This window comes from Pseudorca crassidens, chromosome 1 (genome assembly GCF_039906515.1).
Source record: "Pseudorca crassidens isolate mPseCra1 chromosome 1, mPseCra1.hap1, whole genome shotgun sequence".
Taxonomy (NCBI): Eukaryota; Metazoa; Chordata; class Mammalia; order Artiodactyla; family Delphinidae; genus Pseudorca; species Pseudorca crassidens.
In genome coordinates this window covers 150936730-150954866 of record NC_090296.1, presented here as the reverse complement: position 1 = coordinate 150954866, position 18137 = coordinate 150936730, and the positions used below count along the sequence as shown (strand labels likewise).

Genomic DNA, 18137 nt, shown 5'->3' with positions numbered 1-18137 from the left:
CGTGAGGTTGCTGGGTCACGTGGTAATTCCGTGTATCACTTTGTGAGGAACTGCCGAACCGTTTTTCACAGTATTTGGATCGTTTTTCCATTGTTGCCAGCAAAGCACGAGGGCTCCAATTTCTCCCACATCCCCGCCGACACTTTTTATTGTCCATTTTTCTGAGTACAGTCATCCTAGTGGGTGTGAAGTAGTATCCCATGTAGTTTTCAGTATTTTTGTTTATTTGTCCAGCCCTGAATAACCTTAGAAAATGCATAACCCCTTCAAACCTAAGATTCTTCTCCCTATAAATGAGGCTCCCTGGGACTGGGAGGTGGTCAGACGGCCGGGCTTCTGCCCTAGAGGTGCCTGCTCTGCATACCGAGCCCCTGGGTGGTACCCCGAGCGCATCCCGGACCAGGTCCCTCTCCCCAGCCTCCTCCATCTCCTGAGGGTGTGGCAGCTGAGATAGGCTGTGTCCACACGTATGACCAGGACATAGTGTCTGGAGCACGGCTGCTTGTGCCCCAGACATTTGCATCGGGGTCTGTGCTGCTTCTGTGCTCGGCATGGGACCTAAGGGAATGTCCTTGTCTCTGGAAGGGCTGCTTTGCCCACCACTAATTAGCAAAATGAATGATTAATTAACAGTGGGGTTTCCCGTCACGTGAAACGAGGGGATGCTGCACGGGGACTTCAGGACGCTGACAGGCACCGTGCTCTTTGCTAGGCCATCAAGTGCATCACAGCAGGGCTGGCGGATCCGGACGTGCGGACAGGCCACCGCCTCTCGCTGTATCAGAGGGCCGTGCGCCTGCGGGCCTCTCCCAGCTGCCAGAAGTACGCGCACCTCTTCCGTCAGCTCCCAGAAGTCACTGTGGGTGACGTCAAACATGTAAGTAAATATTCTTGGGGCACTTGGGATGAATTCTTGTTTTTATTCCTGAACACAGCCTTAGAGAGGTTTTCAGCGCGTGTTTCTTGTCGACTCCAAAGACTCTCTGGCTTGCTGTGGGCAGCGACCTGGCCTCGCCCCCGTCCTCACCTGGGCGTTGGGAGGCTGGGCCGGCAGGGGCTGTGACTCTGTAAACTCCTGAGTCAGCAGCTCACAGCCTTTCCAGGTCCCCCTGCCTGGTCAGGGCCCCAGAGAGCAGAGGGCCAGGCTGTGACCTGCGTCCTCATGGGCACCAAGGTGCGGGTCACATGGCCTGGCACCGCGCTGAGGATGGGTGGCCTTTCGGGGGCGGAGGACAGTGTGTCCTTGGGGTAGCAGAGCCGGGTGTGCAGGGCTGGAGCAGGAGGAAAGCTAATGGTGTTCCTCCCCTTGCCCCCCCCCCGCAGGTGACCGTCACGGGCCGGCTCTGCCCGCAGTCTGGGCCGGGCAAGTCTGTCTTCGTGCTGGAGGCTGGGGGGACCGCCCCTGCCACCGTCCTGTGCTCTGTGGAGGAGCTGGCGCTGGCCCATTACAGACGCTGTGGCTTCGACCAGGGTAACGCTGGGGCTGTGTGGCCACAGTGGGTGGTGTCCCACCCCACAGCCAGTGTCCGCACCTGCCACCCGTGAGGGCGGCGCCTTCTGGGGGGACGCGAGGAGCAAGGGAGGCCGGGTTACCCTCAGAGCTTGTGTCAGGCAGGGGGACAGGACGGGGCAGAGGACCACGAGATTCTGCCGATAGCCAGCCGGTCAGAGGAGGGCAGCCGGGGCCAGGCTGCTTCTAAGAGTACCCGGCAGTCTGGGGGAGTGGGTGGCGTGAAGAGGATGGAGGGCCGAGCCCTGACAGGACGTCACGCCTGGGACCAGAGACATGGTTGGAAGAGTTGTGGGTCAGATTCCTTGTAAAATGAGCTCTCTAGCCCAGGTGAGGGAGGAGAGCAAATGTCAGTAAGAATTGGAGCTTTTCCCATCTTCCTTCCCAAGAGACGTGTGCGATCACCCGCCCCTCCAGCCGCGCCCGCTCTGCTGCGTCTCCTGGGGGCTGAGGCCTCAGAGTGAAATGATGGACGTGACCTCGCAAGAGAGAAACACCGCTGGTTCCCACTGAACCGGGCTGCTGTGTGTGTGTGGTGGGGGTGTGTGTGTGTGTGGGTGTGCAAGGGCGTGTACGGCTGCAAGGCAGGTGGTCTGCGGCCCCTCAGGGGTGAGCGGGACTTTGCTCTTTGAGCCGCTGATGAGATGCTCTCTGTGTCTCAGGCCAGATGTGCAGAGGGACCAGGACCAGGTGCCCCTGGTTCTCTTCTTTCTGGGCTGCTTGGCATCCTCTTTGTTCAGACTTTGTGGGTTTCACTCAGAAGCCGTTTTCTGAACTGTGTAGAGCCCAAGTGGGAATTAATTCTGCCTGGTTCCAGGAACTGGGAGCTGAGGACTCCCACTGGCCATCGAGGGGAGGGGAGGAGGGCTGGAGAGGGCACCCGGCGTCTCTGCTGCTCGGGGATGAAGGCGCCAGAGGGAGAGACCCCGCGGCTGGCAGAGGCACTGGAACCTCTGGGAGGTGATAAGCCTCCCTGGCCGGGGAGGGGATGCGGCAGGCCAGCCAGGACGGGCCCGGACCTGGATCCTGTCCCTCACTTCCTCCCAAGCCTGTGTGTCCTTTGTCCCCTCTGAGAGCTGGGAGCAGCCCCCAGCCCCCCTCCCAGCCCCCGGGGCCATCCTGGGGACGTCCCCGGCATGCGGGTCTCAGCCAGGAGACGCCAAGGGCAAGGGGTCCACGTTCGGGAGCTGGGCCTGGCCATTTGAGAAACACCTGAGTAAGACGTGTGGTGACTCGTGTGTGACGGCCTGTGTGCTGTCAGCAGCCCAGGCACCGGTGTCCAGACACAGTGGAGGGGCCGCGCCCACCTGCCCACGCGTGTGGGGCCCGCGCCGGGTCCTCAGGGTCGTCACCCGCGGGCCTGCTCACCTGAGAGCAGCACAGAGCTGTGTTAAGATCGTCTGCTCGTCCCTCCCGTCCACTGGAGGTGGCTCGGCTTCTGTGTGTCCCCGTGAGCCCTCTTCCCTTTGCTTTCTTCCATTTTGGCCTTGGAGAAGGAGCTGCAAATTCAGTGCTTTGTCTAAGGCCAGACTAAAGAAAAGACTGTGAGAATTTGCCTTATAATTGGTAAAAGGAACTGGTCAGTCTCTGTCCTTAGTGAATGTACTGAATAGAAAAGTAACATAAAAACCGTGAGGGAACCGCAGAGGAAGCTGCAGCTGCCCGTCAGGGCGACGACGGCGGCGGCTGGGCGGTTACCTTGGAGGGACTGGGGCGGGGGGGCTTTAGCCTTTTTTAAAAAATAACTTGTTATTAATGTCATGGAAGCTGCGGAACATGCCTTTATGGGAAAGCAGAGGGGTGTGCCGAGCTCCCCGCGCCCCCTGCTTCACCCAGCCCTCCTCCATCCGCCGTCCCCCCTAATGTTGGAAGCAGACCCCAGACCTTGGCTCCTGTGGTTACTCCCAGGGGGCCCACGGGTTCGGTCCACATGTCCAGGCCAGGCCCCCCCATGTCTGTGCTGAAGGGTCACTAGGTTGAAGAACACTCAGGTGTCTTCACGTATGTGAAAATCAGGACATCATTTCACTGGCGTGTGATATGATCATTCAGATGAGTGAGGACACAAAACGACCCCGCAGGAGGGGACCTCGTAACACACGGGCCTCTCTCTGCTGCGTGTCCAAGGTGATGGTTAAGATGAACCTGTGTGATGTCTGTATCGCTTACCGGGAAGGTGATGCTACTGAGGACGAAGTGCACACGCCAGTCAGGACAGAGATACAGGAGACCCGGAGGGTTAGGAATAAAAGAACAGAATGCAGGATCGGTCCCCGCGGCGTGGCGGGAGCCCTGTAACCCGGCGTCAAGGGAGGAGGAGCAGGCCCTGGGCAGGCGGCTGCCGGCTGTGAGCCGCACGCAGCGAATGCTTTCAGTTTAGCCATGAGCTTGAAAGACAGACGGACAGTTCCGATTCTGGAATATCAATTTTTTTATAAAATATTTTTTTCCTTTATTAAGATTGATGCAGTGAACCTGAGCAGAACCCTGCTGTGGGTCTTTCCTCTGGAGAAGGTTTGGTGTGAGGGCGACCTCAGACCCTCTGGTGAAGTTTCTTTCAGAGTTCCTCAGAAGGATCTCCTCAAATGATTGGACTTAACAGCACCAACGCTCGCCGACGGCTCAGGGTTCAGGGATGCTGCTGTCCAGGGTGGAAAGCCAGGCTTGCCTCCCTCGGGCCCGGCAGGGTGCAGGGCTCCAGGGCGAGGCTTCAGCTGGCGGCCCGAGCAGATAGCGGAGGACGGCCTGCGGGGCAGGGGCCAGCTGAGGGGGCGCACAGCGCAGCCTGGGCCAGGGCTGCCTCCAGCGGGCCTTGATGGGACCTGTGCTGCCTCTGACCTCATGTGCGATGCCTGGGGCCCACTGGCCGGAGAGATGCCACAGCCTGTTCAGGGGGCGCAGGCGTCAGGTGTGCTGAGGGGCCAGGTGGGGCTCGGCTCTCTCCGGGAGGCTCCGGCCCTGCGGACCCTGCTCTGCCGTTCACACGGCCTGGGGCTGGGCCTGGCCTCTGAGGTCACCGCCCCATCGTGTGGTCTGGATGTGGGGTGAAGGGGGCGTCTGGACTAGGTGGTCTCTGACGCGGAAGCTTTCTGTAAAACCCCAAGTCTTAGAAACCCTGGGCACGGTGTCCAGGCCGAGGCAGAGGAGTACTGGGTGGAGGAGGCGAATGGGGTCAGAGGGCACAGGCTCCCAGGGCGCCCAGACTCCTTCCCAGAGGGCTTTTCCAAGTGAGGCCGAGGGGCCCCCTGCCCCAGAGCCCCTCAGGGGATGCCCCCGCCTCCGAACCCACCGAATGGAACCCCCAGAGCCTGAGGAGGGAATCTGCTTTTATTTTTAAACGTGTTCCTTAGGTTTTTCCACTCTAGCTCCAAAATGTGCATTTGAATTTTCTCATGATTACTAAGATTTTTTGCCTTTAAACAAGGCTTCTGCATATAAGCAACATAATGTAAAAAAATGACCTAGGAATGGAACAAAAACAGCATTTGCGTTTGAATGTAAAATATTTGCTATTTTCTTCAAATTGAGTAGGCAGTAGGATATGGTAGTGGTTTTTAAAAAACAGAAGAAATGGATTTTTCTTGTGTGTGTGTGACTTTGTCTCAGGGATTCACGGGGAAGGGTCCACCTTCAGCACGTTGTACGGTCTCCTCCTATGGGATGTCATCTTCATGGACGGGATACCAGACGCCTTCAGAAACGCCTACCAGGTAATCATGGCACGTTTTCAGGCAGCAGACACTTCTGCACGCGCGTGAGTCACTCCCGCCTGGGTGCCCCGCCTCTGCAGCCATCAGAAACCTGCCCCTCTTTTGGATCCTGGTGCTAATTCCACCATAAGGATAGCTTTTAATTTTAAAATGTGATTCATACAATTTAAAATGTAAGTATGTTAAGTTTTAAACTTTAAGCCTACTTTACTGGAATCATTCCGTTTGAAACTTTTAGTGTAAGTTTCTTCAGCTTCACCCAGGTGGGCCCAGGTGCTCTCATATGCTTTGTCACATGTGCCGGCTAAGCGTTCCACCAGTTTAACCTAAAAGCTCTTTTTGCAAATTATTACTCTAAAATACCCAGTGTAATAAGTTGCTTTTATATCAGATTACTTAGGTAATTTTTACATGTCTTTTGAGAAAAAGAATGTGTCAACTTCATCAGATTGGCCAGTTCCCAAATTTGATCTTGACTCTTCTCATGACTCCGGCCTCCCCAGGCACAGTGTGAGCTTATTTTCCCTGCACACAGGCGGCCCCGCTGGACCTCTGCACGGACAGCTTCTTCGCCAGCAGAGCACCGGCCATCGAGACCCGGCTGCGGCAGATTCACGGTGCCTCCGCGGAGAGCCTGCGGGCCTGGGTGGCAGCCGCGTGGCAGGCCCAGGAAGGCAGGGTGGCCTCCCTTGTCAGCTGGGATCGCTTTGCTTCTCTTCAGCAAGCCCAGGTGACGGTCTGCAGGCAGGATTCCTTGATGCAAGGTGTCCTTTTGGCAACTGTAACAAAACACACACACGCATGCCTACATGCACGTGTATGTGTGTGGGTATATATGCACGCACACACGTACGTGTGTGTGTGTACATGTGGTACCCCAGCCCACAGGCCTCTTACTGAAGGAACAATCACAAGCGTGAACAAGCCTCCCTTACGCCTTCTGCCCATTTGGTTGGCAGCTTCCCTTGGCCTGGCCTGTGGCCCCTGGAGGGCGGACACCATCCCTGTCCTGTGACTGCTGGCCTCTGAGGGTCATCACTGTCACATTCCTGAGTGCTTACCCCAAATTCCCTCTTCCTTAGCTGCTCCCCGGATGTTTCCGACCGGGCAGAAGCTTGGTAACTGACCCAAGGAGAAGTGGTCCCCAGAGCTTGCCGGGGGCATTTTAGCCCCTGGCTCTGGAGCCCCAGCACAAGCAGCAGAAGGGCACTTGGTGTCCTGGACGCATCTCTGCTGAATGACACATGGAGTCCCTGCCCCATCTCACAGTCACTGGGGGGGCTTCAGGATCTCCGTCCCAGGGGAGGGCTGACTGTCCCTGTGTTTCGTGTCCAGGATCTTGTGTCCTGCCTGGGGGGCCCCATCCTCAGTGGTGTGTGCCGGCGCCTGGCCATGGACTTCCGACACTGCCGAGGGGGCCTCCCTGACCTGGTGGTGTGGAGCTCCCAAAGTCACCACGTTAAGGTCAGTTGAGCCAGAATGGAAAGTCATGGTGGTGACTTTAATGATCAACTTAATGCCACAATCTAGGCATTTCTAGCATGGTGGTTGACAAGGCCGAATCCCTTGAAGGCTGCTGGACTGAGGGCTGGGGTTCTTCGGTGGCTGTTGGCAGAGGTGCCCTTGGTGCTGGCATGTGGGCCTCTCTGCAGGCAGCTCCCCCGATGGCAGCGTATTTCATCCGAGCAGGTGAGTGAGAAGGGCCAGGGTGTGAGCAAGACGGAAGTCAGTCTCTTAGCAGCTGATCTTGGCAGTGAAGTTCCATTGCTTTTGCTGTGTCCACTGTTAGCAGCAAGTCCACGCTCAAGGGTGGAGATTTTGCAGGTGTGAGCTCCAGGAGGCCAGGATGGTTGGGAGCTGTTTTCTAAGCTCCAGGAGTGAGCACTTCCTCACGTGTTGTAGGCTGGATGCCTCCCTTGCCTCACCCTGCTGCCCATCACAGGCTGGTGGCTTCCTTATTATTGAGTTTTGAGATGAAAAAAACCTCTGGTACAAGTCCTTTCTGAGAAACTAATCTGTTCTTTAATGAATCAGTGTCATATGACGTCTCTGACTGTAATTGTGGATTTGGTTCTTTCTCCCTTGCAGTTATGTCAATGTTTGCTTCATATATTATTCGATGTATAAACCTAGGGTTGTCATGTCTTGATGAAATGAACTCTTTATCATTATGAAATGACCTTCCTTTATTCCTGGGTTCTTTGCTCTGAAGTTGAACTGATATATAGCCACTCCAGCTTTCTTTTGGTTAGTTTAATGTGATACTTTTTCTGTTCTCTTACATTTAACGTATTTTTTCTTTATATTTGAGTTTCTTATATATTCTTGTAGGCAGCATTTACCTGGGTCTTACTTTTTAATCTAATTTGACAACCTCTGCCTTTTAATTGGGTATTTGGAACATTTATATTCCATGTTATTCATGTTTGGCTTTAAACCTGTCATCTATTTTTTTTTTTAAAGGATACACTTATAAGTTTATTTTATTTTTGGCTGCATTGGGTCTTCATTGCTGCGTGTAGGCTTTCTCTAGTTGTGGCGAGTGGGGGCTACTCTTTGTTGCAGTGTGCAGGCTTCTTATTGCGGGGGCTTCTCTTGTTGTGGAGCATGGGCTCTAGGTGTGAAGGCTTCAGTAGTTGCAGCACTCGGGCTCAGTAGTTGTGGCTCGCAGGCTCTAGAGCACAGGCTCAGTAGTTGTGGCGAACGGGCTTAGTTGCTCCACGGCACGTGGGATCTTCATTTATCATGCACATAACAACAGTATATTTTTATATCTCCTCTCCCAGCCTTTGTGCTGTGTTCATACATTATACCTCGACATGTTATAAACCCTGTGGCACATTATTTTTGCTTTCTACAGCTGACTGAGTCTTTATATTTACTCATGTAGATACAAATTCTAATGTTTGTTATTCCTTTATATAGATCCAGATTTCCATGTACTATCATTCTCTTCTTGACTGAAGAACTTCCTTTAACATTTCTGGAAATGGAGGTCTGCTAGTAATGAATTATTTAGGTTTCATATATTGATATTTTAAGACTTTAAGTCTTTGTTTTTGAAAGATATTTTTTTCTGGGCAAAGAATTCTGTTGAGTTTTTTTTCAGTACCTTAAAATATTGGGCCACTGTTGTCTAGCTTGTATTGTTTTCAACGAGAAATCAGTAGTCTTTCCCCTCTGGCTTTTAAAAATTCTGGCTGCTTTTAAGAGATTCATTTTTTCACTGATTATGCAATTTAGTTATGATGTTTCTTAGTGTTGTGTTCTTTATGGTTCTGTGCTTGGGGTTCACTGAGCTTCTTGGATCTTTGGGTTTAGTTTCCATCAAATTTGAAGAATTTTTGGCCATTCTTCAAATATTTTTCTCTGTCTTCTTCCCTTTGGGGACTCTAATTAAACTAGTCTTAGGTTGCTGAAATGCTCTCTTCATTAAAAATTTTTTTTCTATACTTCATTTTGTATAGTTTTTATTGCTTTGTTTTGAATTTTGGTGATCTGCAGTGGACAAAACTGACACAGTTACGCTTTCATGGAGCTGATATGTAATGAGCAGTTTTATCTTGTGATAAACACCATGAAGAAGTGCATAGGAAGGACCCTTCTTAGAGATGAATTTAAGCTGAGCACGGAAGAAGACGTCAGACATGTGAAGAACAGGGAGACGTGTCCTAGGCGGTGGGAACAGCAAGCGTGATGAATGTCTACCCTTTGGTTGGGCAGATGTTGTCTGTCTCGCGAACTGAGAGGAAGCCTTTGGTGTGGTTGGCAGGCGCCAGATTACACAGTTTTGTAGGTCATGGCAAGAAGTTTGGGTTTAATTGCAGACCTGACAAAGTGTTTGAGGCGTGTTAAGCAGGAGAGTAACAGTGCAGTGTGTGCTTTAAAACTATTTTTCAACTGCTGTATTACGAATCGATTTCCTAATCCTCTGTGAACTGTCTGGTTTCTACAGAAAAGGAAACTTTCTCATTGAATATCATATGTGTATGTTTAGTTGCTATACACATGTAAGTACAGCAGCATAGAGGATACGCCATCTAAATAGTTGTCAGTGGAAACTACCGTAGCTTACCTGAATGACCCTTCTGTCTCCCAGCTGGTGGAAGTGAAGGGCCCCAGTGACCGTCTTTCGCAGAAGCAGATGATCTGGCTGGATGAGCTGCACCGGCTGGGGGCGGACGTGGAGGTCTGCCATGTGGCTGCAGTCGGAGCCAAGAGCAGGGGCCCCAACTGAGAGCCGTGGGCTTGGGAGCATCTGAGAGCGTCAGAAGCGTCAAGTGTCACTACATCTTATTTAATTTTGTTGTTGTCGTAATAAACCTGGCAGTGTAAGGACTCATCACTGTACAGTGTCTGTGTATCACAAACCTTGGTATTGGCTTCAGGACACTCACTGATTCCATAGAGCAGGTAATGAACTTTTAAAAAGGTCAAAACCTTGGTGGCCGTTTCAGGAGCTAGATGCATCTGACTTATAGGAAAGCTGGAACCCCCCACCCCAAAAGGAGATGATTCACAGCTTTGTGTCTTTTATAAAGGAGCATACACAATGTGTCTTCCTAAAAAGTATACTGGAAATGGAGATTCCTTAATTTATCTGTTTTTCTATACTGCCCTTACACATTTGGCTGCTAAAATTCTTGTTCTATGATTATTTGCTCACTCCAGGTCTAGGGTCACATTTGGGTAATTCTCACAATATTTTAAACTTCATCATCATCATTATATTTGTTACGGTATGACTTGCTGAAGGCTCAGATGGTGGTTAGTATATTTTAGCAGGACAGTATTTTAAAATACTTCAAGGTAAGAACAGTTTTTTTAGACATAATGCTACTGCACATTTAAAAGACTACAGTATAGTGGAAATATAACTTCTATATGCACTGGAAAGCCAGCAAATTCACGTGACTTGCCTTATCGAGATCCTTGCTTTATTGTGGGGCTCTGGAACTGACCTGCAGTATCTCCAAGGTGTGCAGGTACAGGGCTGCCGTCACTGTTGGAAGAGCCTTGGGCTGGGGAAGGTGGACGCGGGAAGGGGTTTATCAGAACGGTAGGCCCAGGCGTGGCGGGCCAGGCTCCCGCTCCCAGAGACTAGTTCCAAGACCTTCTTAAGGAAATGGTGCTCCCCAGCTTTTTAATTTGTTAAATGGAAGGACACCCACATGGCCGTGACAACAGCCAGCTGTGCACTGAGGTTAGAAATGTTACCCATCTCTGCCTTGCTTTACAGCAGGCAGAGCGTCGGGTGGACGACACACAAGCACGGCTGAAGAAAACACCCTCGCTTCTTGATGCTCTGTGTTCTTGCAGGGGACTCGTATTGACAACGAAGGCAGTGATTCCTGTGGAAATTTTATTAGCAGTCAACACTTCCTTCACATTCACCACTGCTGAAAAGCAGGGTCTCTCACCTTCATGCACATCCTACTTTAACCCAAGTCATAGTCAATTTTAGGCACAAAGGTTTTCATTTTCTCTCAAGTTTTAACTGCTTGAGGTTACTGCTACAGCAAGCAGATTTTGTTGAAGGACGCCTTGAATACTTTTCACCCTCTGTTAGCACAGATTAATATACTTTCTTAAATAAAGTTAGAAATTTTTGGTTTTAAAACTGGTTTCCATCACAAAACAGTAAGACATGGTACACCTTTAAGTCCGATCCTAGCGAGTCCGGAGCTGCCTGACGCCTGTGTGGCCCTCTGTCAGCACAGGCTCCGTGTCCGCGTCCAGAACCACATTTGGACTCTGTCCCCACACGTCCTCCGTGCCAGGAGTGGTGCCAGGCAGCTCTGCAGGGGCCAGGACTCAAGGCTGTAATAGTTGTTTTTCATATTATGCACGATAAAACTGTAGCACAATAATCATTATATAACAACTGTTCAGCAAAAATAAAACAAAAAACTATACTACATTTGATTATCATACAAAAATATGCACATTTTCTATTTTAAAACAGTATTAATAGTACCTAATCATTTTTAAACTTGCAAGTTAATCAAAAAAATTACTAAAAGGGTTAAAATAAATGTGAGAGGGAAGAAAGCTATAAAGAAGTAAATGCTCAACCCAAAAAAACTAACAAATTTAGAACAATTTGTAATAATAAAAAAGCAGCCTAATGAAAAAGGAAGAAAAATTATTACACTTCCAGTGGCAGGATATGCTGTGGGGTTTTCAGGGGACCGGAGCTGGTTTCTAATCAAGGACTTTAAAATGTTTAATGGCAACAGTGCTATTTATATAAACTAAGAAAGCCCTTGCTTTCTAGACAAGTTGGCAAAACACTGGGCTTATCCACACAATGGATTTCCTAAGACTGCATAGGAACTTCTGTCCCTGTAAGTTCAGAGACATTATCCAACCATTTTTAAAAGGCAAATAATTCAAATAGAAACATCTATTTGTTATATATAAAGGTAAAACACACAGTTTTGAAAAAAATTGTTTTAAAAAAGGACATAAGCTAACTAGATACTTTACTATAAACGTTTTTTAAAAAGCTTAAGATGGCAGTTTCAGAAACTCTAAAAACAGCCACATTGAAAACATGCATCTTTTACACAGAAGTCAGGGGTGTTGGGGAGGCTGTGACCAGCATGGCCACAGTAAGCTCCAGCTCTGGCCCACAGCTTTGGCTCGGCTCTTGTGACACAACCTGAAAACGGGAATTTGAGACGAGAGCACACCTCTGTCTGTGCCTCTGAACACCTGTCATGGGTTGGGTGGGGCGGGTGCGCTCACCATTTTACAGTGGCAGTATTTTGAGAGAAGTCCGTTGTTAGGCTCCTGTCCTCCCTTCCTAAGCACTGTGCACTCAGGTGACCCGACTCAAGACCTCATCACTGACTTCCAAGGGAAAGTGCCCCGGGAGTGCTCCCCACTAGACTGTGACGGGGCCTCTACTTTGAGGGTGGGTGTCAGTGATGCTGCCGCCCCGACCTGGACCCTGCCTCAGACCCACTGTGTTCGGTGACTTTCAGAGGGATGTGTGCCTCTGGGGACTCCTGGCTGTCGGTACAATGCCGAGTGTGACCAGCCTCTTTCCAATGTGCAGTGGGACTTTGACACCCTAATTTAAAAAACAAATTGTTTTACTCTGTGTTCTTCATATCTTAATATTAATGTCAAAGGCACTTCTAAATTTAATTATCTATAGTAAATGCTTTTAAAGTCAACAGTGCATATCATTTTAAAGTTAGTCCTAAGGAAACTCATGATTTTAAAACACAGTGATCTACGGTCCCAAAGTGATCTAAAATAAATTACAGTGTGAGAACACACAACTCTCAGGTGAGCTCAACTAGAGATAATAGAAAGTGACCAGATAAATACACAAATACCTACTAACGCCCACTGGGGTTTACTGGATGCTCCTTGAAAATATACTAAACACTAATTTCTTAACTCTCCTGATGTCTGCTTCTCTGGGCTGCTAATCCAACTGAGGATCAGGGAACCTTTAGGAGGTGGTTGGAAAAATGGATGTAGACAAAACAAATGTCGCAGACAAAACGTGATTAGTTTGACCACAGTAATAAGATCATGGGAATGTCTGCCTGCAAATGATCTAAAAATGAGCCAGACCTAGAATGATAGAAAGAGGACATAAATAACAAAGTTATGCCTATCTTTTAAAAATATTGTGAAGGAAGCATAATTCAACATGTTTTAAAGTATTAGTGCAAATTTCAACTGTTATTCTTACGTATAGAACGATTAGAGTTTCAAACGCCTCGGCCGGCAGTTTTACTTCAGAGGAGAAGGTCTCTCACTCCCTCAGGATGTTCAGAAAGCCACTCCGCCTCAGTCTTCATTTGCTAGTGTCTCAGTAGATAACCATATTTTGGCCCCACTTAAAAACTTGCCTAGCGGTGTCCCTGAAATGCTCCGTCTGCACAGATTGCCCACTGGGGAAAAGGGGAACGAGGAGGAGAGGAAGTCCGGTGTCCCTGGGGCGTCGTGCGGGCCGCCAGCGCGGAAGTACACCCTGCTCTGGACCAGCTCAGGGCAGGGGGCTTCCGGGGGGCTGCCCTGGGGCTGCCGCAGCGCCCTGCTCAGCATGTCCACCTCATCTGCCAGCAGGGAGACCTTGTGGAAGGCCGTGATGAAGCCCCCGCGCTGGATCTGGGCCTCAGGGACCCAGCGGAAGTAGCAGAGTTTCCACAGTTTGATGTGCATTCCGGACAGAAGCGGCAGAATCACCCCGTGCAGGTCGGCAGGCTTGGAGAACCACTCTCGGAAGTACTGCTCCGCACCCCTGTCCTGGCTGTCGCTCTGCTCAGGGGGGTCTGGCTTTACTTTTAATATTAATGAATTTCTCCTGGGAAGTAACTCTTGGTCACTGATGATTCCATTCTTTAAGGAACTTGGCATTCCTCTTAGTGTGGAGCTGTAGCTTTTCTGTACAGAAGACAGATTTTAGCATTATTTTCCTGGAGCTTCCCTTTTTAGAAAGACAGTAGAAGTGTAATGGTAAATATAAACTCGGTATTAGGAAAAACTGGTAGAATTTCAACCTAAAGAATGTTTTGTTCCTTCCCTGGTAATACTTATTCCAATCCTCCTCCACTGGAGTTTAACACTTTTAGGCCTTGATTCTGCCTAGGCTGTAGCCTGCATGGGGGTGGGGGGAGATATATCCTCTTCATTATAGGCAGACCTCAGAGATATAGTGGGTTCGGTTCTAGACACCGGAGTAAAGCGAGTATCGCAATAAAGCAAGTCACACGAAGTTTCTGGTTTCCCAGGGCATATGTAAGTTACGTTTCCAATATACTGTAATCTATTAAGTGTGCAATAGCATTATGTCTAAAAAAACTATGTACATACCTTAATTTAAGCACTTTATTGCTAAAAAATGTGAACCATCATCTGAGCTCTCAGTGAGTTATCTTTTTTCAATAGCAATGTCAAAGATCACTGATCAAAGATCACCATCACTAATATAATAATAATGAAAAAACTTGAAGGATTGTGAGAATTACCAAAATGTGGCACAGAGACATAAAGTGAGCAAACGCTGCTGCAAAGATGGCACCGACGGACGAACTCAACGCGGGGTTTGCACAAACCTTCCATTTGTAAAAAATGCAGTATCTGCAAAGTGCAATAAAGCAAGTGCAGTAAAACAAGGTCTGCGTATAATTTGCTGAAGTGTGAGTTTCTAAGATTTCTGGTCAGAAAAAAGCTAGACCTGCTGATTCTAGAACAGGCTGAGTGGACGGGCTTCAGGAGCAGGGCCCTGGGTACAGGGCTGCAACTGCTGACTCTTGAGATGACGATCAGGGCTGTGTGGGCCTCAGACAGCAAGACGAAAAGTCGGGGTGGGGTCACCTGAGTGAGGAAGTGAATGACCCCTCCAAACCTACACTGGCAATGCTGTCAGGGGAAGTGACTGGACTTTTAATACTCTGTTCTGAAAAAGATGTTTTTGGTTATGTGTGAGCAAATACCAGGTTTTTTAGTGTTAGTGCATTTCTGTAACTTACCTTTGTCCGTTTAAAAGACTTCACAGAACCGTTTTGTACACAAGGCATGCTCTTTCCAATGTAAAAGGGGTTGTGGAAAAGGGTGCGATCCTTCGCTGTAAACTGAAGAGACCAGTCCCAAACTGAAGGGAATTTTAAACCCTTTTCATCACCCAATTGGATATTTTTGCTTATAGCAAATTCCTGCAAAATAAAATATTTGAACATTTGTGAAAAGATGCCAAACTAAGATTTTCTCATAGTAAATTCATTTCTGACGGTCGTTCATCATCATACAAATGAACTTGTCTGAACTAAAGCGCCTCCAACCCCACTGGAGCAGCACGCTCCGCTTCCCGAGAACAGACATTCCTGGCGCCTCACACGGAGGAGCGCGTGGACCCCTGCACCGAGAGGGGAGCTGGGCCCCTGGGCAATGAGCGTGTTGGTGAGTATGACTCATGAATGGAGTTCTCCCTGGTGCCACGGCCTGAATAAACCCATCTCCTTATGCATCCACACCCCCAATCCTGAACAACGCATTTCTTCAGGATGCTCCTCGTGATGCTTCAGCTCACAGAGTGTCTGCTCCACTACTGATTTGATGGAGCAGTTTCATGGATGAGGAATCCAGGCTCAGCACCTTCCCAGACCCGGGCCTGAGGATCCCACAGCTCACTGTGAGGGCAGCCCCCCTTCCACCAAAGTCTTCCTGAAGGCCCACGAGAGCTGTCCTTTCTGTCTCCCTCAGTGGTCACTGCAGCATTTGTTGGCTATACTCATTGCTCCAAATGTGGGTGAGACAGAACTTGTGGTTCCGGAAGGTTCCACCAGGGGCAACCAGAAGCTATAGATAGTTTCAAGTTTGGCTTGAGACCCTCCTTACTCATGGTTCTTCCTCTCAGTCAAGGAATTGGGACTAGAAACCAATGGTCCTAACGTAAAGGTGACTGCCACGCGGCATGAGGGTCTAAGCACATCCAGTAAGCAGCGCCCTGAGAGAACCACAGTCTCACGTCACGCCTACATTTCCTCTCTCAAATTCTTCTCCACAGGACTCTTGAAGAAAAATAATTTGCTTTGTACAACTTTTATTCTGCTGACCTAGGAAACAAATGTCCTCAAACAGGATCTTATCCATTACCCATTCAGACAGCCCAAATGTGAAAATATAAATACAAAAGCATGACATTTACAGCAGTTAAAACGATTTACATCTTTCAGTTGGCTTATTATGAACAATAAACATCAGAGAGAAATACATAAAATGCTCACTGATAAAAATGAAACAAGTTCAAGTTCCTGGATTTTTAACCATCTATAAATAATTCCTTCAGAAATGACCGCATAAAATGGTAGCTAAGACAGTTTAAACACACAGCTGATTGTACTTCAATGCTATCTCAATAAAGCAGTTCACCCTGGCCACGGCGGGCGCCACTCACCGAGCTCTGCTGCACGCGCTGGTGCGGGGAGTTGAAGAGAAAGGTGCCGAACAGGGCCACACGGGTGCTGTCGTGCAGCACCGCCAGGTAGGTCTCGGAGAACTCGAAAGCCGCTGGGCACTGCTCCTGCAGCTGCCACGTGGCGTCCAGGAACAGCAGGAACACGGGAGCCTGGCGGACACACGTTGAAACGGGATTACTCAATGCTGCCCTTCAGTGTTCACATCTATCTCCAAACCTCTTGCTGATATGAAGGAAGAGATTAATAAGAAAACAGCGAGGCCTGAGCACTTGGCTCCGAAGCTGATCGAAGGGGACGTGAGCACATCAGACGGCCATGTCTAACCTAAGAACTAGGCTGGTCTGAGACACATCATCACAGCCCTCCTCTGCCCACCAAGTCCACCAAGCTGAAGTGGCAAAGTCAACAGACGGGCAGGGTGTGGCCATGTGAATGGGGGACAGTGAAATACTTGTTTCACGTGTTCCAGCTGATCCTGGAAACAATTCTTTAGAATGTTTAAAACAAAACAAAAAACCACAAAACCCCAAGACCAAGAAACAACTCTTTGGTGGACCCTGCAGACTCAGCGTCCGGAAACCTTCTCGGAGTTTCAGAAAACAGCTGGCGTGGCCTCGGGGTCACGGCGTGCACCCCCAAGTACAGCAGCTTACAACAGCCACTGTGACAGCTACTGCCTCCTGCCCAGTGCTTCCCCAAGTCCTAGCGTTTCAGAAGTGAAGCATTCACTGTTGAGGTTTCCTCAGATGACAGAGACTGTTTTACATGAGACAGCACGAGTCAAAGTGTGCTCTCGGGAGCCACCCTGACCACAAGACACCTGCAGGGCCTGTCACAGCTCCACTAGGACCCCATGCAGCCACCAACCCCGCAGCTCTTACAAAGATGCCCCCTCAACTTGCCATTCTTAACGTACGTGCCCCATTTTAAGAAACTATGATATTCCAAAGCTGATTTTTCAAAATATCTAACATGCTCGTTGTCTGCTTGCAGAAGAGTTAATGCAGCATTTCTTCAAGCAGTTTTCAACTTAGAGAAATTCAACAGGCAACTTTTAAAGAGTTTTATCTATATAGTTATGAGAATCTTCATAAGTACCTCAACTTGGACTCAAATCCATGAGTCAGTCTTGGCCCAAGAAGCTAAGATGTACTGAAGGCAATATTTAAAAAGTCTCCTCATCTCTTTACGGATGGAGCATCTCTTCATATAACGAAAGGTTTTATCCTGTGCACACTGAAGGACTGATAATAGGCATGAAGGTTTTGTTACCTCTTTCTCCGATCTCTTTAAGTGGTTGCATCTGTCCAGGAATGGATATCCTGCCATGACCCACTCTTTCTGTATCAGACTCTGAAATCCAGTGATTGTCCTAAAATAGGGATCCAGCATCACTTGAACAAGAGAAGCTACAATACAGCTCAAGTCTCTTCCCTCCTCCTCTGTCAATAAGATTGAAAGAAAATGATTAGTACGTAGAAAAATGCTAAGAGAGAAAGGAAGGAGAAGCAAAGTGTATACTTCAGTGTTCTGTGCCTGGGCGGCCTTCAAAATCACCCATGTTAGGAAATGTTATTCAGGCCCAGCCACTCTAAAACATTATAAACTTTTAGATTTAGATCAAGATTTAGATCAACTAAAGTAATGTTTAATGAGGAGGTGGCTTTTTATATTTGAATGTTTTCTAGATAATTAGAAGCATATCTCTCACACTTTTTACATTTACGTGATTTGTGGTAGAAATCTTTCCAGAGCCCATTCTATTTCTGTGCCAAGGATATTAAATATCATGCAGTCTTTCTACTGACAGCTTCATATGGTGACTCACGGGTGAATGAGAGAAACGGAACTGTCCACCACCATCCAAAATGGTGGCAGATATTTCCCTTGCGTCTTTTGTAGCTGGTGTTCTTTTTAATGAGGCCAGTAATTCTCTGATATCAAAGCCAGTCAAAGAAATCAGAAGAAAACTAT

At 48.8% G+C, this 18137-nt stretch overlaps 2 protein-coding genes across 10 annotated transcripts in view; one reads left to right on the top strand and one right to left on the bottom strand.

Annotated features, from left to right (window-relative positions):
- Positions 1-18137, top strand: part of FAN1 (FANCD2 and FANCI associated nuclease 1) — a 260180-nt gene that overhangs the window by 19126 nt on the left and 222917 nt on the right. For 4 of the 8 annotated variants that reach the window (XM_067698951.1, XM_067698933.1, XM_067698930.1 and 1 more), the window contains exons 9-14: positions 713-877; positions 1324-1471; positions 5117-5220; positions 5756-5950; positions 6556-6684; positions 9320-9562. The exons of 3 other annotated variants lie outside the window; for them this stretch is intronic. In XM_067698951.1, the coding sequence (XP_067555052.1) occupies positions 713-877; positions 1324-1471; positions 5117-5220; positions 5756-5950; positions 6556-6684; positions 9320-9457 (879 nt within the window). In that variant the 3' untranslated portion in view covers positions 9458-9562. Of the gene's footprint in view, positions 1-712; positions 878-1323; positions 1472-5116; positions 5221-5755; positions 5951-6555; positions 6685-9319; positions 9563-18137 lie in introns of those variants that run through there. One more of the 8 variants, XM_067698960.1, reaches the window with a different exon arrangement.
- Positions 9713-18137, bottom strand: part of MTMR10 (myotubularin related protein 10) — a 45297-nt gene continuing 36872 nt past the window's right edge. The window contains exons 13-17 of one of the 2 annotated variants that reach the window (XR_010933016.1): positions 17436-17605; positions 16142-16312; positions 14718-14900; positions 12935-13629; positions 9713-10571 (exon numbers count right to left, since the gene is read on the bottom strand). Coding sequence is in view for 1 of the 2 variants with exons in the window: in XM_067698985.1 (XP_067555086.1) it covers positions 13033-13629; positions 14718-14900; positions 16142-16312; positions 17436-17605 (1121 nt within the window). In the remaining variant the exon portion in view is untranslated. Of the gene's footprint in view, positions 13630-14717; positions 14901-16141; positions 16313-17435; positions 17606-18137 lie in introns of both variants that reach the window. The other variant, XM_067698985.1, reaches the window with a different exon arrangement.